The sequence below is a fragment of the Eleutherodactylus coqui genome, chromosome 10 (genome assembly GCF_035609145.1).
Source record: "Eleutherodactylus coqui strain aEleCoq1 chromosome 10, aEleCoq1.hap1, whole genome shotgun sequence".
Lineage (NCBI taxonomy): Eukaryota > Metazoa > Chordata > Amphibia > Anura > Eleutherodactylidae > Eleutherodactylus > Eleutherodactylus coqui.
Window position 1 is genome coordinate 95,874,249 of NC_089846.1, and position 26,175 is coordinate 95,900,423.

At 48.4% G+C, this 26,175-nt stretch overlaps 1 protein-coding gene across 1 annotated transcript; it reads left to right on the top strand.

Annotated features, from left to right (window-relative positions):
• Positions 1-484: 484 nt before the first annotated feature.
• Positions 485-22,610, top strand: SYMPK (symplekin scaffold protein). The gene is made up of 27 exons (XM_066581535.1): positions 485-587; positions 1,561-1,659; positions 4,763-4,828; positions 4,914-4,967; positions 5,044-5,117; positions 5,235-5,361; positions 6,891-7,140; positions 7,326-7,496; positions 8,602-8,844; positions 9,629-9,774; positions 9,956-10,106; positions 13,060-13,270; positions 13,348-13,498; positions 14,421-14,647; positions 14,733-14,814; positions 15,243-15,356; positions 15,433-15,580; positions 16,057-16,217; positions 16,310-16,418; positions 18,081-18,181; positions 18,289-18,379; positions 18,524-18,625; positions 18,716-18,903; positions 19,749-19,925; positions 20,011-20,097; positions 20,193-20,357; positions 22,302-22,610. The coding sequence occupies exons 2-27, from the start codon at positions 1,585-1,587 to the stop codon at positions 22,416-22,418; spliced, it is 3,588 nt and encodes a 1,195-aa protein (XP_066437632.1). The 5' UTR covers positions 485-587; positions 1,561-1,584; the 3' UTR covers positions 22,419-22,610.
• The last annotated feature ends 3,565 nt before the right edge of the window (positions 22,611-26,175 follow it).

Consider the following 26,175-nt stretch of genomic DNA (forward strand, 5'->3'; position numbering starts at 1 on the left):
TCCTGTTAACTCTACCGATGACATCACCAGAGATTCTGGTAACACTACTGATGAAATCACTAGTGACGCTGATAACACTACTGATGAAATCACTAGTGACGCTGATAACACTACTGATGATGTCACCAGAGACACTGGTAAGCTACTAATTACACGATCGGAGATGCTGGTAACATTACTAATTATGTAAGTGAAGCTGATGAAAACACAATTGATAACACTAAGGAGCCTGTTAACACTACTGATGTCACTGGTAACATTACCAATGACGTCACGGTTAAGGGCGGTAATACTGCAGATGACGTTATGCCCGGCTGTGTAGACGCCGGTGAAGTCATGGCTGCTCTCTATTATCCCCCTGCAGCCGCCATCGTCTCTCCTCACAGCTGCAGCCTCCTGTCAGCAAGGAGCCGGGGATACAGAGCGGCACACACTCACATCTCCACTGATAGGAAGTGCGCTCCGGAAGCGGAATTGCGTCACTGGACAACATGGCGGCGCCCGCAGCTTTGCGGCGGAAGTGAGAAAATTGAGAGGAGCCGCAGCGTCACCGCGGAGAGTCCGGACCGAGCCAGATAGGACTACCGGTAATAACCCCCGGGCAGGGAGATCCAGGCCTGTCACTGTTAGGCGGCCGCTAGAGAGGAGTCTCCGCAGGTGGACGGACCTCAATTCCAGAAGCGTCTATGCTGATATGACAGGAGGGGCTGCGCTGTAGAGGGCGCCACAGAGTGCACGCGGTGGGATTAAATAGCGTATGATGTGCGCATAATACTCTGCGGTGTTACATGGGACTGCAGGTCACATCTCCTTCACTCTGGGGTGTTACGTGGGACTGCATGTCATATCCTCTTCATTATCTGTACTCTGACAGCTATCCCTGTGTTATCTGTGGTGTTACATGGGACTGCATGTCATATCGACTACATTATCTGTACTCCGACAGCTATCCCTGTGTTTATCTGTGGTGTTACATGGGACTGCAGATTACATCTCTTTCACTCTGGGGTGTTATGTGTGACTGCAGGTCATATCTATTTCATTATCTGTACTCCGACAGCTATCCCTGTGTTATCTGTGGTGTTACATGGGACTGCGGGTTACATCTCCTTCACTCTGGGGTGTTATGTGGGACTGCATGTCATATCTACTTTATTATGTGTACGCCGCTATCCCTGTGTTATCTCTGGTGTTACATGGGACTGCATGTCATATCCACTTCATTATCTGTACTCCGACATCTATCCCTGTGTAATCTTTGGTGTTACATGGGACTGCAGGTCATATCCACTTCATTATCTGTACTCCGACATCTATCCCTGTGTAATCTTTGGTGTTACATGGGACTGCAGGTCATATCCACTTCATTATCTGTACTCCGACATCTATCCCTGTGTTATCTGTGGTGTTACATGGGACTGCAGGTCATATCCACTTCATTATCTGTACTCCGACATCTATCCCTGTGTTATCTGTGGTGTTACATGGGACTGCAGGTCACATCTCCGTCACTCTGTGGTGTTACGTAGAACGCTGAGGCTTTTGTATGTTCTCTTTCAGGTTCGTCCTCCTCTCCTCTCCATCATGGCGGTCAGCATAGCCTCACAGTTTTTCTCCCAAGAGGATTCGACCTGTGATGTCATCTCCACCTCAGAGAAGGTAAGAGCGTACAGCCTGCAACGTGATGGCGTTACATGGTGACACATGTTGGTAGCAGGGCTGGGCGATTAGTCGAATTTGATTAAGTTGCCTTTTCGGTGGTCTGTGATTCTGAATTTAGTCAAAATTGAGAGTAGCCCCGCCCCCACGGCCGCAGCAACTCAAGGAGGGGGGCGCTCCAGGAAGAAACGGTGAGCTACCAGCTGGAGAATGGAGCCCATCCAGTATTGAAAGGGTTAAGGCATAAGTGCCCAACACAGGAGCAATAGTTTGTCACAGAATGGCGGCAGAGCGGGCCAGAGATCTCTTCCGCGTGCCGCCGTCCACTCATGACGCCTGTTCACACTGAGTGAGAAGCCGCTTAGTCGTTCCATCTCTGTGTACTGAAGTGGAATGACTAGCGACTTCTGAGTAAGTTCTCGCTCGTGGCCGGTCGGGGCTGCGTGTACACGGGCTGACTGTGGCCTGCAGTCAGTGTAAGCCGTCCCTGCCGCGGCACTTCTGCAATGAGCATTGTGGAAGTGTAGCGGATCCACATCATCGTACTGCGCAGGTGCCGCCGGCGCAACCGCATACAGTAGATGATGATTTCTGACAGGTATGCAGGGTCGCCGGCAGCGGGCACAGGGGGATTCTGTGCAGGATTTCCCACACGGAATCCATGCTTGCCCGTGTGCATGAGGCTTTCTGTGTTGCACCTCTTTGCATCTTTTCGAGTGTGTTTTCTTTCCGTCGCATTCCTTTTTTTTGTCTGCATGAGGACAGATCTCGTTAGCTGTACCGCTCATAGGGGATCCCATACAAATTCAGTCATTAACCCCTTAATGACATGGCCTATTTTGGCGTTGAGGACCAAGCGATTTTTTTTCGTATTTTTCCATCTCCATTTTTCAAAAGCCATAACTTTTTTATTTTTCCGTGGACGTGGCCGTGTAAGGGCTTGTCTTTTGCGTGGCGAGCTGTAGTTTTTTATCGGTGCCACTTTTGGGTACATAGACAATATCGTAAAATTTTTACATTTTTTTTAATGATAACATGGAGATAAACCGCATCAATTCTGCCATAGATTTCTTTTTCTGTTTTTTACAGCGTTAATCATGCAGCATAAATGACACACAAAATTTTTTCTGCGGGTCGGTACGGTTACAACGATACCAAAATTGGTATATTTTTTAGGTTTTTACACTTTTTTGCAATAAAACCCCCTTTTTTTTGAAAATCTTTTTTCTTTCTCTATAGCTGTATTCAAAGTCCTGTAACTTTTTTTTTTCTATGTACGGAGCTCTATAAGGGCTTATTTTTTGCGAGACGAGCTGTAATTTTTATTGGTACCATTTTGGTGAATGTACGGCTTTTTTGATCACTTTTATTGCACTTTTTGGGAGGCAAAATGCTAAAAATTAGCATTTTGCCTCTGTTTTTTAACTTTTTTTTTACGCTTTTTGTCGTACAAAATGAAAAGTGTGTTCAACTTTTTGTACACGTCGTTACGGACGCGTCAATACCAAATATGTGGGGTTTTCATTTTTTTCCCCTTTTTTTATGCTAATATTAGAAAAAGCATAAAAAAGGGGTTTTTTTTTACATTTTTCTTTTCTTTTTTTTTTTACACTATTTGAGTCCCTCTGAGGGACTTGCAGCAGTATGCTTATGATGGCTGTGATAAGGCATGGCAGAGCTACTGCTCTGCCATGCCTTATCGCCTATACAGCGATTATAGGCACAGGCAATACAGGACGCCAGTGTCTGGCGTCCTGTTGCCATGGCGACAGGCCGGGCTCTCGCGATGACATCGCGAAAGCCGGCCGGAGACACAGAGGGATCGCGATCCCTCTGTGAACTCTTATCGCGGCAGGGAAGGGGTTAACAGCGGGGGGCGTATCTCTGATGTCCCCCCGCTGTTGTAGCGGGACGCCGGCTGTGAGTGACAGCCGGCTCCCGCTGCGGGATCTTATGTGATCCCGCGCTATCCCCAGGACGTACCGGTACGTCCTGTTGCGGGAAGGGGTTAAAATACTAACAGTGCGACTGTTCGCCAGATGACTTTTGATCAATAAATGACTACTTTTTGGTGAGCTACAACAAAACGACAAGCAAGCGAGTTATCACTCTTCGTCCTGTTGGTGGCCATGTTTACACGGAACGACTATTATCTGCATTCTTTCTTTCGAGCAGTTAATCGGATAGTAGTCGCCCTGTGGGAAGGCTTTATTAAATGCTGACAGGAATTGAAAGAATGTGAAACGGCAAAAAAGTGACTGAGCGCATGTTCACCTCTACGATTCTATCCAGGATTCAGGTGGAAGCCTAAGAATAAACCAGAGCTGGATAGAAAAATGTCACATGAAGGCACATCACTGACATTTTTCCATTAGCGGCGTGAGGATCTGGTGATTTTTATGCCATGTTTTAGACATATTTACTGTAGTTTCTAATTGGAAGACTTCCACAAGACGTAATCTTGCTGAAGTGTCTGCGTCTTATGATCCGAAGGCAGGGGGGTCTGACAGTTCCAGAGACCCCTGACCCCTGCCTTAATGATCTGGTAGTGCAGGGCAGGAGAAGTCCCCTGCAGCAGATAATATTGGAGGTCAGGGCTGTCGCTCACGTAACCCCTGGAGTGCAGCTGGTCCTCCTCTTCTGTAGGCATCCTGGGAGAGGGAAAAGATGTAACTTCTTGCAGTACCAGCAGGACCTTTTATGAGGTCATGACCATGTGACCAGGAAGAAGCTGCAGGGGGTCGTGTATTACTAGATGTAAATTTGCACAGTGTGTGACCGGCCTGCAGCAGGGATCTTGCATACATCATAGCTACTCTCATGCTAAGAACCTAGCTGAGCCCTTGCCGCCTGGACCAGCAGGGATAACAGTCCCCAGGATATCCCATATCTGCATATAGTGTGAATATTGGGGATTATTACGGATTACCGCAGCCACCCCCTTGCTGTTTGGCGCTGCTTTTGGCATCTTTCCTGTGATTGGACGCCTCCCACTTTTTTTTGTTTCTGGGGTGTGGGCATGGTTGGAGTCTCATCTTGCGATACGCGGCATGTTTCCTGCTCAGTGTGTCAGGCTTCATGTTTTGTATCGCCTTGATTTCAGGTGGTGGAATTGCTGAACTTGGCCGCCCTCGCCACCAACGATTCCAAGATCACGATGTTAAAGCAGGTGGGTCCGTCCTCTGACCTGAGGGGCCGCGCTGTAATGCCGTCGCCGCTTGCTTCCAGGTCTTACATGTTGCTTTCCTTTGCAGGTCCAGGAGCTGATCATAAACAAGGACCCAACGCTGCTGGATAACTTCCTGGATGTAAGTGCTGGTCTGGGGCAGCAGGGGGCAGGTGTGTACGTTGCAGGCTCTGACCCGCGTTCTGTCCATTCTACAGGAGATTATCGCTTTCCAGGCTGACAAATCTGTGGACGTCCGGAAGTTTGTGGTGAATTTCATAGAAGAAGCCTGGTGAGTCTGGTCTCCGGAGGAGCTTGTGGGTCTGCTGTGGTGTGTGATTTGTGTCTTCTGAGGTCCCCGGGGTCTCTACAGCTGTTGTCAGGTCACTTGTGTCTTCTCTTCTGGCAGTAAGCTGGATAACGAGCTCCTCATCAAGCTCATCGCTAATCTGCACATGCTGCTGAAGGACGAGAACGTCAACGTGGTGAAAAAGTCTATCCTGACCATGACCCAGCTGTACAAAGTGGCTCTACAGGTTAGTGCCCCCTTGTGTGGGGGGAAGGCACTGCCTCGTGTGATCACACCCTGTTGGCATCATCACAGGGTAGCGCAGTGGATCCTGAAAAGAGGCATTACGTATATTAGGGGTGCGGGGGTCTGTGTGTCTCATCGGCTGCAGTCACATTAGCAGATTTAGTGCAGGAATTCACATAAATATCTGCTCTACCTGGAAGGAGATCTGAATGTGACGCTGCCTGGATCACCCTTCACCTGAGAAAAAGCCTCAGTCAGGACCTCACCTGGTATACGGTGCTAGGACTCATGGTTTCCTGAAAATTGCGGCACCTGCAAGCACAACTGCAGCCTAACAGTTGGCGCTATTACACAGGCATCAACAGCGTCAGGAGAACGCTAGCAGTAGCCACTAGGGTTCGTGTAGTAGCAGCCCAAGGGTGCTCGGACATGTAGCAGTAGTGTCTTGCATGGTGAAAAGCTGCATTGCAAAACCACAGTAATTTGTGGTGTAACAGTGTGGCTCAGTACCGATATGTATACGTGCAAAGCTCTACATATAGAAGACTGGTCACTGCGACCTTCACCAGGAGAGCCTGGCTGGCCACGAGTATTGCGGAGAAGGAACTTATTGGTGGCCTTATCCTGATATCCTACACTGCTCCTCGCTGACGGTCGAGGCTGGCTGTGATCTGTATACGAGCTGCTCATTATGGCCCTTTTACATGGGCCGATAGTCCTTTAAACGACTGCACAAGCGCCGACATCACCACTAAGGTCGTCAGCGCTCGTGCAGAGCGTTTACACAGAAAGACTTCACTGCTGGATCGCGGGCTTCTCGGGAGCGTCTACACAGGAAGAGAAGCCAGCGAGCTAATGATGTTTTTTTTAAGCTGACTGACAAGTCAGCTTAACAAACTGCAAATGAATAGTCAGCGATTTTTGTGTATTTACACGGAAGTACTATCGCTCAAATTTGTTTGTTTGAGCAAATTTTGAGAAATGATCGTTACGTGTAAATTTGCCTTCACTTCATTGGTGGTCTGATACTTGTCGGTCATGTATGCGGCTGAGCTGTCTCATCGCTCTTCCCTTCTGGCTGCGGCTGTCTTCAGACATGATGCACTCGGTTTAGACCTTGTGCAGGGAGCTGCATCTCGGCTGAGAATTCCCATTTCAGGATGTTCTGCAGCGTTTCCGAGTGACCTTGCAGCTGGAAGATGTGCAGGGTGTCTGCGTCCTGCTCTGGTTGCTGTATAGGATTTAGGCGGTGGCCATGATTGCTCCTGATGTCTAATGAAGGTAAAACAAGGCATATTTGTGTCACGGACATCATAGAAGGTGATCTGTGTGTGACATTTGTCGTGGCACTTAAGAAAAAAGTATCACCAGCAGCACATCAAAGATCCCCGTAGGGTCAGGACACAGATACGATGTAGCAGCCACTGGGACATGGACCAAGTCCCAGAAATCCATATGGCGTGGTGCTTGTCCTGAATGTACTGTACAATGACTTGTCTCTCCTTTCCTGTCTCTTCCTGTTCCAACCAGTGGGTCGCTCGGTCTCGCCCTACATCGGAACGTCAGGAGTCCTGCTGGGATCTGGTGACTGAAATGGCTGTTGACATTCTCCAGCTTCTGGAGTCTGACAATGACGGGATCCGCACACACGCAGTGAAGTTTGTGGAGAGTTTGATTGTCACTTTGTCTCCTCGGACCGCCGATAGTGAGATACCCAAGAGGCAGGAGGGGGACATTAGCTTGGAGCAAATCCCTATGGATCACCCCTTCCTGAAGTACAGTAAGTACGTGCAAGCCCTTTCTCGGGCTCATTAATTGAAGCGCTCGTTGTCAGAGAGTTAGCAGCTTGCCCCACTGGGTTGGAGGAAGGGGTCGGCTCTCATTGGGCCACCTCATGGTGGGGGAAGGCAACTAGTTGTCTGGATCCATTGGAAAATTGCTGATGCACATACTGTTTCTCTCCAGATATATTGAGAGATGTTGGAAAACAAGCCCTGAAAGAACTGCTGAAGTTCATGGCTCACCCTGCGATCTCCAGCATCAATCTCACTGCAGCACTCGGCTCATTGGCATCAATTGCTCGTCAGAGACCCATGTTCATGGCGGAGGTCATCCAAGCCTATGAGACTCTACATGGTGAGATATAGTGAATGTACCCTGTCAGCACTGCAGGCAGGAGATCATCTCGCCCTTTTTACTGCTGTTGTAAAAAAAAAAAAAAAGGGAATCCTTTGGAATCGCCTGGATTTCTGCGGTGATGGCTAATAAAATGTCTGTCTGCATCTAAGGCCGAATTATAAATACACACAATGTAACTAATCACACGAACAGCAGTACCGCTCATCATCCACAGTGCAGAGAGGAACAGTAAGTGACCCCGTATATAATGTAACTAATCACACAGACAGCAGTACCGCTCATCATCCACAGTGCAGAGAGGAACAGTAAGTGAATCCCTATGTAATGTAACTAATCACACAGACAGCAGTACTGCTCATCATCCACAGTGTAGTGCATTGTCTGGGCATAGTGGAGGGGGTATCATAGTTTGGGCCTATGGTGGAGGGGCAATCATTATTTGGAGCATTGGTGTAGGGGGCATCATGGTTTACAGCATTGGTGTAGGGGGAATCATGGTTTAGGGCAGCTTTGCTCCTCAGGTTCTGTACGTCTTGCGATCATTGATAGAACAATGGATCAGACCATTTTACAGGAGGTTGCAAGGGCGGCCTTCCTGGACCTCAAGATGAAGAGATGTTGGGTGATGCAACAAGACGATGACCCAAAACACAGTAATGTACTAGACAGTGGTGGCAGAAGATGATTTGTGTTTTGTCATGGCCAAGTCAGAGTCCTAACCTTAACCCTATAGAGCTGGGACTGGAGAAGGGCTGTGCACACAAGGTATCCCAGAATGCTGATGAACAGAAACACATTGGCAGGGAGGTCAAATCCAAAATTCCTCCTCAACATCGTAGAAATCTTATTTGCAAATACAATAAATGTTTGGAGGTTGGTGGCAGATAAAGGGGAATCTGCGGGTTATTAACTTCAAGGGTTCACTCTTTCTGCACTGAGGGTGATTGGTACCTTTTGTTTGTCTAGAATTGGGACTTAAATACAATCAGACCGCATTGTATTAGTAATCAATACAGAAATCCAGGATATGCCAGAGGGTTAACCTCTTTGTTCTTACTACTGCATCTCTTGACTTCTAAACTTTTTTTTTTCCCACTTCCAGCAAACTTGCCTCCAACTCTCGCCAAATCTCAAGTAAGCAGCGTTAGGAAAAACCTAAAGTTGCAGTTGCTCAGCGTTCTGCGGCACCCATCGTCTTGTGAATACCAGGGGCCCATTAGCACCCTTCTGATGGATCTGGGTACTGCTCAGGCAGAGATTACTCGCCACCTGCCGCCACCCAGGGATCTTGGCCGTAAGAGGACCAGGGAGGGTGGAGAAGGAGGCCAGAAGAAAACGCGGACAGGTAAGATCTTGCTAGAATTGGGTATGAGTTTAAACGCGTATCATAATTGCCAGTTATCTCCTATCCACAGGATAGGTGATAACTTACTGATTGGTGGCGTCTCACTGCTTTTCTGTCACTGCAGGAGTTGCTTCTTTCCCTGTAGTGACATCATTGTGGAGCGCTGGCTGAAAATGCAATGCGCGGTTATCACTTCATTAATTTTGGTTAGATTAATAGACCCTAGAGGCACCCACTTGGCTATCTCCGCAGTCCCATTGAAAGTGAATGGAGCGCTAGTGTGCTTGCATGACCCAGTGCTCCATTCAGTCTCCTCACTGCGAGGGGTGCAGTAACCATGTAGTGAGGAGAATACAAGACAACGGGACCCATGTTCTCGGGATTGGCAGGAGTGTCAGTGGTGAGCCCCCCCACCAATCAGTAAGTTATTCCCCATCTTGGAGTTGTCCTAGGGGATAACTTGCAACTTGGGTAAAACCGCTTTAATAAGGGCGCATACTAATGGTGAAGTGGTCACTGCCGGACGTAAACGTAGAATGGTTCTCATTCATATAGGTGGAGGCTGACACAGGATGGCTTGGGGATTCTGGTTACTAGTAAGCCCCGTAGCAGCACTAAATGCCAGGCAGCAGCTGTGAGGGCAGATATTGCGGGTCATAAACTGAGAGGAAATTCCCGTAATCCAGTTATATTCCCATTCTGTGAAGCATTTATAGATCTCGGTAGTTGGAGGTTTGGATGCAGAACTTTTCCTCCATGAGCTGTAATGAATGTGATCTTGCAGATACGCCTTTGGCCGATGACGACGATGACAAGGACCCGATCCCGCACACCACTTTACCCCCTGCTGTTCCCAGTTCACTGTCTGCCACTGACATCACCGCTGAGTTTCTGAATCCGTTACTCACTCCAGAAAGTGTGGCCAATCTGGTGAGTGTGGGGCCGGGCGATTTCAGCATTGCTTATGGTTTCCAGAGTATGAATATTCCAGCAGTGTCATACTTCACGTTGTAAGCCATCTCCTTCTCCTCCTCTATTGTGATGCTTGCCTGTTATGAATATTACCTCACCATATCCGGAGCTGATAGAAAAATATCCGTCTTGTCTCCAGGTACTCATCAGTATGGTCTACCTGCCGGATACGATGCCTGCCTCCTTCCAGTCCACCTACACCCCGGTGGAATCTGCCGGAACGGAGGCTCAGATAAGGCATCTTGCACGTCTGATGGCTACACAGATGACTGCGGCTGGAATAGGACCAGGTAAACTGGAGGCGTCTAATAGATAATATTGCGTGTTCAATGGGGGAGGTAAACCAGGGGAGATTGGCTTATTAACTGCTTGGCGACATTGGAGCCAAACTTGTTCCTTAAGTGGTGGGTATTGGCTGTCATTAGCAGTGACATTGATTGGAGATGACTCCAAATAATTCCAATCCTGGCCGTTAACCTGTTAGATGCCATGGTCAGCACTAACTGCTGAATTTAAATGTCCTGAACAGCGCCCCCTGTGACAAGATCACAATGTGCCATTTGTTTCCCTCTTTAGAGCCCCTCACCTGTCTGTGTCCTCTTTGGTCCTACAGCCTCATTTATTACCCGGTCCATCCAGTTTGGGAGAATGATGCAGGCTGGTGTTGGGAAGGGGGTAAAAATGGAGCCACAGCAAAAATGAAGAAGGGAGCCAAGGAAGAGGGTCATGAAGAAGGGAGACGCTGAGCGGGGGAATTGGATGAATGGAGTCCTGTAGAGAATGGCTCAAATGATCTACAAGGGGAATGGATGAAAGAAGCCACTGGGAACATGGATGCAAGGAGACGCAGGGTTAATGAATGAAAGAAGCCAAGGGGGGAATGGATGAAAGGAGCAATGGGGAACAGGGATGTAAGGGAGAATGAGGAAGTGAGCCGCGATGATAAATGAGCCGCTGCTATCATTCCTCTGTCTTTCTCCAGCAGTAGAAAACAGCAGAATTAGCTGGATGCCTCAATGATACAACGGCCTAGATATGGACTGGTAACCTCATTGTGGCAGCCGGGTAGTTCTATTGTACTCTGCTGCAGGAAGGGGTAATGATGCAGGGAGTAGGAATGAAGTTGCAGGGAGAATGAAGATGGGATCTGAGGAAGAGGGAGTTGGGGAAGGAAGACCCTGAGTGGAGGGGGAATAAAAAAGGGGCCCATGCTGGAGGGGCCAAGAAGAATGGATGACAGAACCACAGGGAACATGGATGGAATGAAAAAGCAAGCCACAGGGTATTGATAAATGGAGCTGTTGCTGAGAGGCTGAATGAGCCCATGGTGAAGAAGATGAATGGCGCAAAGGAGGGATGATGGAAAAGGAGCTGCTGGAGATGTGTGATGGAAGGAGCCCTAGGATTCTGCTGAAGGAGAAGTTATGGAGGAGGGATGAAGGGGCGAATTGCAGAAAGGGGGATGATGAAAGGAACCTTGGGAAATGTACAGACTTGTATAGATAATTTAGCAGTCATCTCTATATATGTAAGTTGATGCCATTTCCCAGCTGTTCTCTGATACAACAGGACAATAGGAGAGGACAGCTTGATAAGAGGGTAGAACAGAGTGGTGTCCGGGCCGTGTGCACTGCACACCCTAGAGAACCTAGCCACTGGATATATGTTTGAATGTATGTACAGCTCCTTGTCTAGAGGAGCCGCCACAACCCATCTCTTTTAGCGGTGGCTAGTCCTCTAGACAAGGAGCTATACATACTGGAAATGGAAATTGCTGGACATCTCCCCAGTGCTGTTGAGCTGTTTACTTGCTGAGCACATTAAAAGTGGATTATCTCAATGGGACTACCCTTTTAACTATTGATGACCTATCCTCAGGATAGGGATCCGTCACTTGGGACCCTCAGCAATCGGCTGATATCCGGCCAGCTGTCAGTGAGGATGGAGCAGAAAGCGGACAGCTCCGTACATATTGCATCAGCCCAGGGTGGTATAAAATGGAAGCTGCACCTGCAGCATCAACCTGGTCTGCTGCAACGTGCACATAGCTGTTGATCTCATGCTCCCTACACACTGACAGCGGGCTGCATAACAGCTGATCGGCAGGGGTCTCAAGCGGTGGACCACCATCTATCGGCTATTGATGACCTATCCTGAGGAGGTCATAAATTGTAAAGTTACAGAAACACTCTTTAAGATAACGTAATATCGAGACAAACAAATATATTTGGTATCGCAGCATGCGCACGGCGAACGCTGGTCAAAAAAAAAAAAACACAACTCCATAATTGCGCTGTATTTGGTCACGCTGTCTCCAAGAAAAAAAAGTGAATAATAAAACATTTAAAAAATTTGTACATACTCCCAAATGGTAGCAATAGAAGTTACAAGTCATCCTGCAGAAAACATCCCATGCAAAAATACAAAGGTGATGGCGGCAGAAAGCAACCTTTTAAATAAAAAAAAAAATTAAAAAAAATTAAAAATTATTTTTTAAATGCAGTACAATGTAAAAAACTATATAAACTTGGCATCGGTGAAATCATACCGACCCGCAGAATAAAGGAGTCATGCAGTTTTTGCACAGTGTATAAACAAATCCCCTCCAAAAAAGGCACAATTGCATTATTTTCCATTTCACTTTACTTCAGTACCTCATATGGTATATTATATAGCACCACTAAAAAATACAATTTGACCCGCAAAAAAAAAAACAAGCCATCATACAGCTGCATCAACGGAAAAATAAAGGTGGTTATTTTTTTGAAGGTAGGTTGTAAAAAAAACTGAGACTGTCAGGGTTTCCAAGGAGTTAATGTACTCGTCGCCTCAAGGAGCCGCCAGCCACTTGACGTGATTCTCTCATAGCTTTAAAGGGTTGTACCTAAATTGCAATTTATTCCCTATCGACAGGATACCTTGCTGATCGTTGGAGTGTCATTGCTGAGACCCCTACTGATCTTGAGTCTTGTTTTGGAGGTCGATGGGGGTCCTAGCGGTGAGACCCCCCCCACTGATCAGCAAGTTATCTCGAATCCTGTAGATGGGGGATAACTTGCAATTTTGGTAAAACCCCTATATAGAAAACTCCAAAGCCTGTAACCTCTGTCATGCAGGCAGCTGCCGCTCTGTGGACAGTGCAGAACTGCCTCAACCATAAAATAGCCAAGTGTCGCTGCAGGAACCAGGCCACTGCTTGCTAATCCAGCCTTCGTCTTTCATAGATACTTTGTTGTTCTTCAGGTGTGGAGAAGGTGAAGGAACCTCCGGTGGAGGTGGTGGAGGAGGAAAGTGCAAAACCAGAAGGACTGCTTATCAAAAGAAGGATCTCCTCGCTGCTTACGCAGGGCCAGGCCATATCCGTGGTGGGCTCCCAGGCGAAGGATATAAAGGATGAAGACGCCCCACTTGCTAAAAAAAGACCCGAGCCTATCCTGCCAGTGCCGCAGTTCAGGTGAGAAGATGATGGAGCGGGATTGAGCTCCTGAACTAGCGCTTTAATCTAAGCCACTTTATTGCCATACATTTCAGGGCGGCCGGAGCCGGAGGCCGTAAGAAGATCTTCAAACTCAAAGAAGTTCTGGAGCCGTTGCCGGATGCTCAGATCAAAAACCTTAAGCTGGCGGCGGTGCAGAGGATCCTGCAGGCGGAGCGCAGTGTGGGGGGCAGTGGGGCCGCTCAGGTACCAGCGTCCTCCACTCCTCCTATTACTCCACACACCGACTTTTAGAATTCTCAAGTCTTTAAGGCCACTTACAGTGTCACCATCCTGGTTAGCGATCACTTGCTCTCTATAACTGTCCTGCTGCTCTGCTGTTGTGGAGTTCCTGTGGCTTCTGACACGGTTCCCACAACGCTCTGCCAGGGCCCATCTCATCCGCTCCCTGTCACGGCAGCAAGGAGGAGGTTGTACACAGCAGATCAGAACCTAGATAGGGTGAAAAGCAGCTACAGTAGAGCCTTTCGGGATGGGGGAGATCACATCCAGCATGTACTATTGCTGGGACATGTCCAGTGGAGATCACTTCCAGCATATAGCACTGGGGGAGCGCATCCACAAGAGGTTGCATCTAGAATGTATTACTACGGGGGGAGGGGGGTTGAATCATGGGAGATCGCATCTAGCATGGGGAGGCCGTCCCCACGGGAGATCACGCGTGGCATGTAGTGCTGGGGAGGCCGTCTCCACGGGAGATCACGCCTGGCATGTAGTGCTGGGGAGGCCGTCTCCACGGGAGATCACGCCTGGCATGTAGTGCTGGGGAGGCCGTCTCCACGGGAGATCACGCCTGGCATGTAGTGCTGGGGAGGCCGTCTCCACGGGAGATCACGCCTGGCATGTAGTGCTGGGGAGGCCGTCCCCACGGGAGATCACGCCTGGCATGTAGCATTGGGGGGGATGTCCACATGAGATCACATATGGCACTGGGGAAAACTCATCATTGGAGATTACAGCCTGCATCTTGTACTGGGTGATACTAGTTACAGGTTACATATTGTGTGTCAGAGAATGCAGTTTGAAACTTAAAGCTGCTTTATAACTCATGCGATCGCTAACGTAATTTTCAACCGTGTCTATAGCCAGTAAGCTTTCTTCCCTGCAGATGCGGGTGAAGATTCTGGCGCGATTAGTCACCCAGCTCGATCCTTCCCTGAAAGCTGAAGTCTTGAGCCACTTTCTGTGTGACCCTCGTGGACGTCTGGACTTGGCTCTAGCCTGGCTCTATCAGGAGTACTGTGAATATCAGGCCGGGGCCGGGGAGGATGGCTATCAGGAGTGCTTGATCGGGATTCTGACAGGACTTCAGGAACGACCGGACCAGAGAGATGGGTCAGTACCTGCTGATGTCGGCCCCCTCTGGGCAGATCGTGTTGTCTCGTTATCAAGTGGACAATGTTGTGTTTTCTGCTTGTAGCGTCTTCACAAAAGTTGTTCTGGAGGCGCCGCTGCTCACAGACTCTGCGCTGGACGTCATTCGCAAATACTGTGAGGACGAGGTACAGCAGCTAGTGCCGCTCATCTGATTCATCTATGGAGGGAAAATGATGTGCAAAATGTTCCTGCGAGCTGCACATACACGCAATACACTGCTAAATATGTAGGGTTATATACTGGAGAGTATCTGTATATATGGTGGATTCTACATATCGGGATCTATATATAATGGGGGATTAGATGTACATATAGTAAGTTTAACCTATATAGACATTAACCTCTTAGTGACACGGCCTCTTTTGGTGCTAAGGACATGATGATATTTTGGGGATTTCCATCTTCCATGTACATTTACACCCTGGGTCGGGAAGGAGTTAATAATGCATGCCCTGCAGCCTCTGTGCACATAGCATTGACTTCCCTCTAATGACCCCGTCATGTGGGAAGGTTTTCTTGGTTGCTCCTGGTACTATCCTTGCTGTCTCTTCAGGGTCGCAGTTATCTGGGGATGTCCACGTTAAGAGACCTCATCCTCACTCGCCCGGCTCGACAGTTCCAGTATCTGCATTTACTTCTGGACCTCAGCTCTAATGAGAAAGACAAGGTGCGAGTTCCTCTGTGCTGCTGTGATCTCCGGCCCCGTCTCCTGACACTTTCCTCATACACTGCTGTATTCACAGGTCCGCCAGCAGGCGCTGCTCCTCATCAAGCGCATGTACGAGAAGGAGAGTCTCCGGCAATATATAGAAAAGTTTGCACTTAATTACCTACAGCTGCTTGTCCACCCTAACCCTCCATCAGTGCTATTCGGGGCGGATAAAGACACAGGTATGGAAGGGTTAAAGCAAACCTCCGGGCCTGGACAAACAAATATGGCTGCACCAGCTTCTCTAGCTACTTACTGAACACTGTGTATTAGTAATCATCAAGACACTCCATCTGCTTTGATTAACCAGTGTTGGCCACCTGAGCAGTGCTGGCCAATCGGAGCAGCGTGTAGTGTCTTAGACTACCAATGAATACTAAAACAATGTGCGTCAGGTAGTCAAAGTGGTTCGGCCATTTTTGTTTGTCAAGGTCGGGGGGGGTTAATGCCGCAGTCACATGCTAGTGGGGGATTTGCCCTTCTTTTTTTTTTCCTCCTGATGCTTCTGATCACGAGTAGGGATGTAGTGCAGCACTTTAAAGCGCTATTACGCAGGAGCTCATGTAATAGCGCTCATTACGGGGCTGCATTTATTGGGAAAATGTGTGCTGGTGACAGCTGATATGACGTGTATTAACATCCGAATTGTTGTCCTTAGAGGTGGCGGCCCCCTGGACAGAGGATACGGTGAAACACTGTCTGTACCTTTACTTGGCCTTGCTACCGCAGAACCATAAACTGATCCATGAGCTGGCGTCCGTCTACACCGAGGCCACAGCAGACATTAAGCGGACTGTGCTGAGGGTCATCGAGACACCGGTGAGGCCTTAAAAACTACGTAGAAGACCTGACAGCAGCTGGTGGACAGAACTGTGGAGTCGATTACTGATGCCTGTCATGTTTTCCTCCAGATCCGTGGCATGGGCATGAACTCCCCCGAGCTGCTCCTGTTGGTGGAGAATTGCCCCAAGGGGGCAGAAACGCTGGTGACTCGCTGCCTGCACATCTTAACTGATAAAGGTATGTCTCAGATCTTCCACATTATGCGCTGAGCTGTTAGCTCAATGGGAACTCGACCTGCGTTGTTATTGCAAGCCATTGCGCAGCTTACGAAGATGTGTAGTTCTGGCATGTAGTGGCTCCGGCAGACCACAGAGTTGACTGGTGTTGGACCCCGCCAAATGCAGAGATCTAAGATCCGGTGATCTTTTCTGACCACGCCATTCCCTTAGACCAAGGGTATATAACCTGCTTCCTGGAGGGCAGATGGCATATGATGATCTGTGCAGTCATAGATGTGCTTGTCTGTGGCTGCCCACATGTATTTTCTCTGTTAGAGAGATGAGGAGCAGTATGGTGTACAGGGATGCTACACAATACATCATCAGAATGGGGGGGGTCTCCTGTGTGGTACTCCAGATTAGATTACCATAAGAGCCGCACATGTACACGGTCATCTCTCCACAGCATTTATTGAGGTAATCTGCTTATCCACTCACATAAACTACAATGGAGAAAGCCACATGCTCTGCATCTTCCTTTCTGCAGTGCAGTAGGTGCAGGTTAACTTCCAGGACTCCCAGCCATCAGTCATCTGTGGCATATACAGGGTATCTCAAAAGTGTGAAAACCGGGGAACGGTGATGTTGTATGCAAGCTGCAGGGAAAGGTGTAAACCTATTGGGCCATGTCACCCATGTGAATAATGTTCTATCCAACAGAGCGTGTTGGGATCAAAGCAGATTTCAATTAATGCCACCCAACCAGACCTTCTGTTGCCCACAATGCAGCGGCCAAACTTCTTTCCAAACTTCGAGAAACAGATAAACCAAAATCTGGAGGACCCAAAACCATTACTGATGAATGCAGCCAGAACAGCAGGTGCTGGTGCTTCATCACTAACTATTTTTGGTCATCCACATTTTATCAACAATAGAACTTGTTTCTTGGAATTTGGCTGCTGCACTGTGGGTAATGGGAGGTCTGCTTGGGAGGTCTTAATTAAAGTCTGTGGCAATAACACGTGTGCTTCAATCACCTGACATGAGGACGATCCTAACAGGTTCTGCTTGAGATAACGCCAACATTCATATTGCCTGTAATGTAGGAAAATCACTGTGAATGTGAGAACTAATAAAGTTATGTTACAATGAAGCCCACTGTTATATTTCTGGTGGAACTCTCTGCCAGTCTGATATATCACACACCGACCTTCCCATTGGAAGAATTACAGTTGAATCCAAATTCAAAATGGACTAACAGGTTTAAGCCTTCCCCGCAGCTTGTATGCAAAATGGGATCACCGTCTGCCGAACGGTTTTCATTCTATATACGCGTTTCCACACTTTTGAAACTCTGTATATTCAATATGCTGGAAATGTCTCAGATGGTAATACCCCTTTACATTTTATTTCGGCCCTTGAGATTAGTTCCTTCTGAGAATATGGCCTTTGGACCAGAAAAAGTTGTGCATCTCCACCTTGGATGATGTCATCGGAGATTATAACATCTGGCACAGGGTCACCCCTGCCTTGGATGATGTCATCGGAGATTATAACATCTGGCACGGGATCACCCCTGCCTTGGATGATGTCATCGGAGATTATAACATCTGGCACGGGGTCACCTCTGTCTTGGATTTGTAGAAATATGTCCAGTAATTTGTATCCATCTGCATTTTAGTTCCTCCCTCCCCTGAGCTGGTGAAACGTGTGCGGGATCTGTATCAGAAGCGTCTCCCAGACGTCCGCTTCCTCATCCCAGTGCTGAACGGTCTGGATAAGGTATGAGCTCTTCAGTCTGGCTGTGGCCCTTGGGTAGAAGATCTCTGGGCTCCGTATAATCTTACTTGGCAGGAAGGAGACAACTTTACAGTTTTCCTGTCTTGTAGAAGGAGGTCATTCAGGCTTTACCAAAACTCATCAAGCTCAACCCGATTGTTGTGAAAGAAGTGTTCAATCGACTGCTGGGAACGCAGCACGGTAAGTGGGCAGCGGGTCAGGGAGGGCTGGTAATACTTTACCATTTCTGTCTTTGAAGCTAAATCCCCTTGTGTATGAGAATATGTAATGAGACGTTTCTGTGTGAGGCTGGATGCAACCAATTCTGAAATGTGACTTTCCTAGGAGATGGGAGCAGCTCTATGTCTCCTCTGACTCCCGGGGACCTGCTGGTCGCTCTTCATAACATCGATTCCAGTAAATGTGACATGAAATCCGTCATTAAAGGTAATTCTTCATTTCCCCGAGTTGTGCCACATTTCCTAGAACTCTTTATCCTTCTCTTTTGAGAATCTCCTCTGTCTTGTTCCTCTCCAGCCACCAACCTGTGCTTCTCGGCACGCTCGGTGTATACATCCGAAGTGTTGGCGGTGGTTCTTCAGCAGCTGATGGACACCACGCCGCTCCCCATGCTTCTCATGAGGACAGTCATCCAAGCTCTCGGCATGTACCCCAGGTTAGGGGGCTTCATTATGAACATCCTCACCCGTCTCATCTACAAGCAGGTAGGAATCTTCTGAACATCTGCAGCAGAAAATATTTGTTATGGCTCATTAAGAAATTGCTCCCTAAGCTGCATCGGCCCCTCCTAATGCTGAAGCCCCTCCGCCCTGTGACGTTGCTGCTGGAATTTGAGGAAAGGGTTGCTTCAATGTAGTGTATAGCGCTTTCTGCTTCAAATCCTAAACATGTTATTAAAGTGACCCCTCAGCCTGGACAAAGGAGGATGGCTGAACCGCTTTTATGACCACCCAGATGCACACTGCATTAGTATGCCATAGTGTTCTGACACTACATGCTGCTCTAACTGGCCAGCACTCCATTAAAGCCGGTAGGGTGTCTTAGACAAAAATTGTATATTATCCACAGTGTGCAGCAAGTAGTCAGAGAAGTTGGTGTGGCCGTCTTTGTCCAGACCTAGAGGGTTGCCTTTTCAGGCAGTGCTCCATCCTACGGCTCAGAATATAGCGGTAGCACACATGTTTCACAAGCAGTATACACTGAATGTGTTGCTCAGATCTCTGAATTTTCCATCTAATATGGATTCACCCTGAAACTGGCCCACGGAAAACTTATGTGATTTTATGCTGCACTCCGGGGTCACAAGAATTATTTCCATACAGGGGAGCGCCAATTGCAAGAGGACCGGGGGCTCTATTATATGCCAGTCAGTGTGTGAGTGCTCCGGTCACTCCTTGTTTTGTACGATTATATATGGGCGTTGGACCATGTCTTTCACACAAGGGCACCTTTTTGGCATTCGGCATCCGCAAACCATATAAAGCCTATAAATGTGTGTTTGAATAATTACATGCTGTGACTACACAATATCTAACATTTATACACTCAGGTCTGGAAGTATCCGAAGGTTTGGGAGGGTTTCATCAAGTGTTGCCAGAGAACCAAACCTCAGTCCTTTAGTGTCCTCCTCCAGCTCCCTCCTCCGCAGCTCCAGTCAGTCCTCCAGACCTCGCCTGATCTCAGAGATCCTCTGTTGGCTCACGTTCGGGCTTTTACTCCTAACCAGGTAAGTTATAAGCTCATCACCGAGGACTTGGCCAGGTGCTGCCGAGCGTGGATGGATGTTAGTAATTGATTATCTCTTCCGTCAGTTGGCCCACGTCCCTCATGCCATCATGGCAATTCTAGAAACGGAATCCAGGACTGACACCGAATCGGATGATGTCCAAGCAGAAGAGGTCAGTAGTCGCAACCTCCATGATGCCAGCCAAATGGAGGACCCAACTCAAACAGCTTTTCTTTTTTTGTTTTTTTCTGTTCTTCCTTGTCTAAGGTGCCTGACATTCCATCCCAAGACCTCATCGCCCATCGTCTTGCCCAAGAAAAATCACTAAAGCGACTGGTTCTAGAGGAACAGAAAGTAAAAAGCTCACAGGGGATGGAGGAGGAAACGGAGATGGATCTCCCTATTATCATGATAGATGAAGAGGAAGAGATGGTTGGTGTTGGTTTGTAACCCCTTCCTTCCCCAGGATGTAAACTTACCTTGTATTATAGCTTCAGAGGTTCCAGTCCCCTACAGGGACATAGGAAAAAAGAGAGAAAGAAAACATAACTTTTTTTGTTCAGTTTCCCTTCTTTTTTCAATTTTTTTTTTGTTAAATACATGTTTGGTTTTGTTGCATCCATAACGACACATGCAATACAAGAAGTGTTAACACGCCTTTTAATCCTGCACGGCAAACTCTGTAGCAAAAAGAAAAAAAGCTAGAAAACAGTCTTGTTTTTTTATGTCCCAATAAAACACTTTAAAGGCAACTGAAAAAGCCACATGTTTTATTGTGCAAAAGTGAAAACCCCTAAAAAAATAAATAAAAACCAAAACCTATACTTTTTAGGCCGCCTGCACACGGGCGGAAATCCCGCCGCGGGATTTCCGCCGCTCAAAGCCTGCATAGGAGTGCATTACAATACGCACTCCTATGCAGACGGCCGCGGTTTGGCCACGCGAAATCTCGCGTGGCAAACAAACCGCGGCATGTCCTATTTTTGTCACTCACCCGGCCGCCGGCTCCGGTCTGCGCATGCGCCGGCAGCCGGCACATGAAAGAGCCGGGGCCGCCGGGCGTGGGTGAGTACGCGCTCGTCTCTGCAGGCGCTCGGGTCGGGTCCCGCGGTGAGAATTCTCGCCGCCGGATCCGACCCGCTCGTCTGCAGGCGGCCTTAGGGTGCCTGCACACGGGCGGAATTTCTGCCGCGGTATTTTAAGCACATTGTCCGCCCCTGACTGCAGCCAATATACTTCTATGGGGATCCGCAGTTGTCCCCAGACGGACGGATTTGCATAGTGGATTTTCACACGCTAGAAAAAAAAACGCGGCATGTCCTAATTTGGGTCGGATTCTGTGCGTGGAGACTCCAGTACAAGTGAATGGACGTGTTTTTTTCACGCAGTACATCCGTGGTGCAGCTGCGGATGAAGGCACTGGTTGCTATGACATTAGAAGAAGTAGGCGTGGTAGGAGGCTGGTTTTTCCGCAGCACATCCGCACAGAGCCGCGCGTGATTTTTCACACATCCGCACCTATCCGCATTTAGGTGCCATAGGCAGGTCTCCTGCGCGTGAAAATCCGCTGGCGTAATCCGGAACGCTCGTGTGCAGGCGGCCTTAGTATTATCATACCAATCTGCAGAAAAAAAATTGTCATTTATGCTGCATGATAATTATCTAGGAAAAAAATTTACCAAAAAGAATGATGCCAATAAAAACTACAGCTCACCACTCCAAAACGAAGCCCTCCTTAACCTACAGGTAGGTTAAGGAATAGGGATGAGCGAGTATACTCGCTAAGGCACTACTCGCTCGAGTAATGTGCCTTAGCCGAGTATCTCCCCGATCCTCCCGAAAGATTCGGGGGCCGCCGCGGGGTGGGGAACTGCGGGGAGGAACAGAGGGGAGATCTCTCTCTCTCTCTCTCCCGCCCGCTCCCCGCCGCAACTCACCTGTCAGCTGCGGCGGCCCCCGAATCTTTAGGGACGAGCAGGGAGATACTCGGCTAAGGCACATTACTCGAGCGAGTAGTGCCTTAGCGAGTATACTCGCTCATCCCTATTCCTTAACCTACCTGGAACACTTAATTAATTAATGAGCCGCATGGACTTGCATCACCAACAGGGTTCATGGCTTCATTGCTGCCACAACCCGGTAATGTGGTGACCGCTGTGTACGACCACACCCTACAAGCCCCTGATAATCTAATGAGACCTGTCAGTATGCAGCAATATATATTTTTTTAAAAACCCTAAAAAACAGCCAAAATGTGTTTTTTGGTTTTTTTTTTTTTTTTTTTTTTTTTTTTGTTGCCTCCCAAAAAAATGCATAAAAGATTAAAAAAGCTGTATGTACCCCAAAATGATACATCTTGTTTGTTTATATCCTCAGAAAAGTCAGGGGAAAGAATCTCCTCAAGAAGAAGGGGAGAGCGCCGCCACCAACACAATGCCGTCTCCGCCCACGGAGGAGCCAATGGAGGAAGGACCAGCCCAGAGAGAAGATTAGGTCCCTGCTTGTCCTATTGCCTCATTGTAGTCATTGACAATAAAACATGTTTTTCGTTCTTCTAAGGCGATGAGCGATCACTGGGGCTGAGGGGTCGGATGAGAGGAATGCAGCAGTCTGCATTACTATTACTGCCTGTGGGGTTTTTCATCGGCCATTGACTTGCATGATTTAAAAAAAAAAAAAAGACAAGGAAAACGAACACCCTACACATCCGTAAGGTTCCCACAGTGCGTTTGGATCCATCCGCTCAGTCTCCCTCTCGCAGCACAAACTGACTGTGCATCCATTACAATGCTGATAGATTTTTTTTTTCCTCTTCACCTAACATCAATGGTCCTGTACAATTGTGATATCCGGAGATGAACAAGACTGGACTACAGATTGCATGCTGCCATTGGCAATAAATATGCGTCTGTCTGCATGTTGCTTACCTTGTATTAAACCCTTCATAAAACAAAAACGTAGAGCAGGATTAACATGGGGGATCTTTAATTAGGATTGCCAGGTGTTGGCGCTCACGAGAATAACATTCTTCTTTGCGCAATCCTTTACTTTCTGCATGTCCGACAGCCCATGTGATTAGTTATAATATTGCTGCATTGTTCCTAGTTACAGTGTAAGGGCTCCTGCACACTGGCGAGGGTGATTCATTGCCTGATATCACTCTCGCAAACCTAAAAACTCCTGGGTGGAAGGTGTTTCATGTGAAAACAGCCTTTCATTCCTGCGGGGGTTCTCTTCATCCCATTGCTTTCAATAGGGGGGCAGCAGTGCCGGCCCAATTGAAAGCAATGGAAGAAGAGCGCGATCACTTGTTGCAGCTGTAGCAGGGATGTGAGGCGGTCACATCCAGGGGTTTGTCCTTGTTCTCAATGGGTAGCAGCAGCGCCGGAAGATTGAAAACTTAGGGAGAACATCACTATCTCCTGCCTCTGCTGTAACAGTGTTCAGTGATGAGGGGACTCCACACAAGGATGAAGGAATCCCCTGCTGCTGTCACAGCAGTGCGATCTTCTCCCTATGTGTTAAATGGGGCCCACACCATTGAAAACAATGGGCAATATCACAAAAAGAAAGGACATGTGGTTTGTTTTTTTTCCACGCAGCATCACAAGAGCGAAACATCGCAAATGAGAATGAAACCAATGAATTTCAATGGTTCCATAATCGTGCTTTTCGCTCACTCTTGCAGCAGAAGAAAGTCACCTGAATTTCTTGCCAGTGTGAAAGCGCCCTGAGGGTTAGAATGATAAAGGGGTTGTCTGGTTGTAAACTATTGATGGCCTATCCTCTGCCTAAGTAATCAATAGTACACTGGTAAGAATCTGTGGCCCAACCCCCCTGCTGATCAGCTTTTTATCGGCCTGATGCACTCATGTGCTGAAGATGAATTCTTTAGGAAGCAGACAGCTCCATTGAGTTGTTGAAATGGATGGGAACTTTGCCTGCAATGCCAAAGCTGACCACTACAATAAGAATAGAGCTATCTGCTCAGTGCACAAGCATGTTGGCCTGGCAAAAAACTGATCGGCAGGGTGTCCCAGGAAATGGAACTTACCAAATGCCATGTATCCCTCATGGTCAGAGCGGAAGCTGCTGTTTCGCCCTTGTTGCGTGGCTCGTAGTTGCAGGCCACAGTTCTCACTGAAATCAGTAGGAGCTGCTCTTGCAATTTCAGGCGCACCTCCCATTGAATTCAATAAGAGCTGGCTACTAGACAGGGGTCTGAGCTGCAGCTTCCCCTCTGACCCCGGTAAATCCTGGCAGTGTCTAGAAAAACCCTTAAATGGCTGCTCAGTTGTAGGGCAACCGCACAACTGACATGTCTGTATAGGTTCGCTTTATTAGCTGACCTTTGATGCAGTAGTGTGTGGGGGTGTAATCACGTACCGTCAGCACTTCTGTTTGTCTTTGGGGTTGGTCATAAGTTGTTGAGATATTGAACCAGGGGCCAGGCAGCGGCCAAAGCACTACAGGACCGTATCTTGGCTGAACACACAGTGATTATGGTGGCTAGCAGTTGGAGTAGCACAATCTCTCGGCTCTGGTTCAGCATCTTCTCATGGCTTTTCTCCTGACCTTCAGCTCTCATATCTACTGACGAGCTTTTAGTAGAATAATTGATATCGGGCCAATTTCACTAAAATCATCATGAATTGCGATGGTCAGTTCGACTCTTATTGAAGTCGATGGGAGTAAAAATCTGATTCACTAATTTGTGCTATAGAAGGTCTGCAGTGCAGCCAAAGCCTTCCCAATTGAATGGGAATACAGCCACACATCTGGGGAACACTGTGCTCCTCCCAAAAATTGTTAAAAATAGTTTACAGTGGTGTAGGGGTAAATCGTAAAACGCGGGTGTCCGTAAAAATAAAAGAAGGTCCACATATGGTCTCCTAGCTCAGAATTTGTGCCAAGGAAGACAGCAAGTGTGCTGCTTGTTCTAAAAGCAATCTCATAAATGTTAGGCCCCCTGCACACATGCGGATTTGCATTGCGGAGTCTGGAGCGGGTGTCCGCCTCTGGATTACACAACGAATACCGCCTACAGCATGCAATGGCAAAACGCGATTTTATCTACCCGCGTGGAAATCGGTTGTAATTTTCTGCTTGCGGAAATTGCAGCATTCTGCGATTCTGTATGGACTCCGTATGGACGGCTTCCATTGAAGTCAATGGAAGCTGTCCGTCCCATTGCCCTTCTGCACTGAGCATTGCAGTAGGGTCGCAGGCTCTGTGACATCGCATAGCGACGGGCGGCACATCCACAGCACAGAAGGCCGCCTACACAAGAAGACAACTGACAAGTAGGCGGGGTCACCAGCCCGGCACAGAGTTGGTATCCTGCAGCTGGAATCCAAACCTTTCGTGTGCAGGTGGCCTTACAAGGAGAAATTTAGGCCTTCTCCAGGGAACAGCGGTAGAGCTACATCTGTTTCTTGTGCTTTAGAAGATTTCTGTTTTGGAAGGAGAGCAGCAGCAGCAGCACCTTGAGGGCAGAGTGTGCTCCTCGTGGAAACAACATGAGAGCCGTAGCTCTGTATTTTCATATTGACATATTTTTCATTCGGGAGGGGGGTGTAACAGCAGCTTAAAGGGGTGGTCTCGCGAAACCAAGTGGGGTTGTACACTTCCGTATGGCCATATTAATGCACTTTGTAATGTACATCGTGCATTAAATATGAGCCATACAGAAGTTATTCCACTTACCTGCTCCGTTGCTAGCGTCCTCGTCTCCATGGTTCCGTCTAAATTCGCTGGCAGCTTGCTTTTTTAGACGCGCTTGCGCAGTCCGGTCTTCTCCATTCAGCACGAGCCGCTTCAGTGTGCTCCCCGCTACAGCTCTTCTGCGCATGCGCAGACGAGCTGTCACTGCTCGGGAGCGCGCTGGAGCGGCCATTCTGTACCTTCCTCTGTTAGAGGAAGGTGCAGAAACTGGAGCTGCCGTCCTGAGAAGCCGCCCAGGTAAGTGATGGGTCGGGGGTGATGTTCACTGACAGGTGAAGGCCCCGGAGCCCAGCGCTGGGCTGCGGGGCCTTCACCTGGGCTCCGGAACCCAGCGCTGGGCTCCGGGGCCTTCACCTGGGCTCCGGAACCCAGCGCTGGGCTCCGGGGCCTTCACCTGGGCTCCGGAACCCAGCGCTGGGCTCCGGGGCCTTCACCTGGGCTGAGGGTCTAGCGCTGGGGAGCCGGGAGTGTAGCGCTGGGGAGCCGGGGGTCTAGCGCTGGGGAGCCGGGAGCGTAGCGCTGGCGA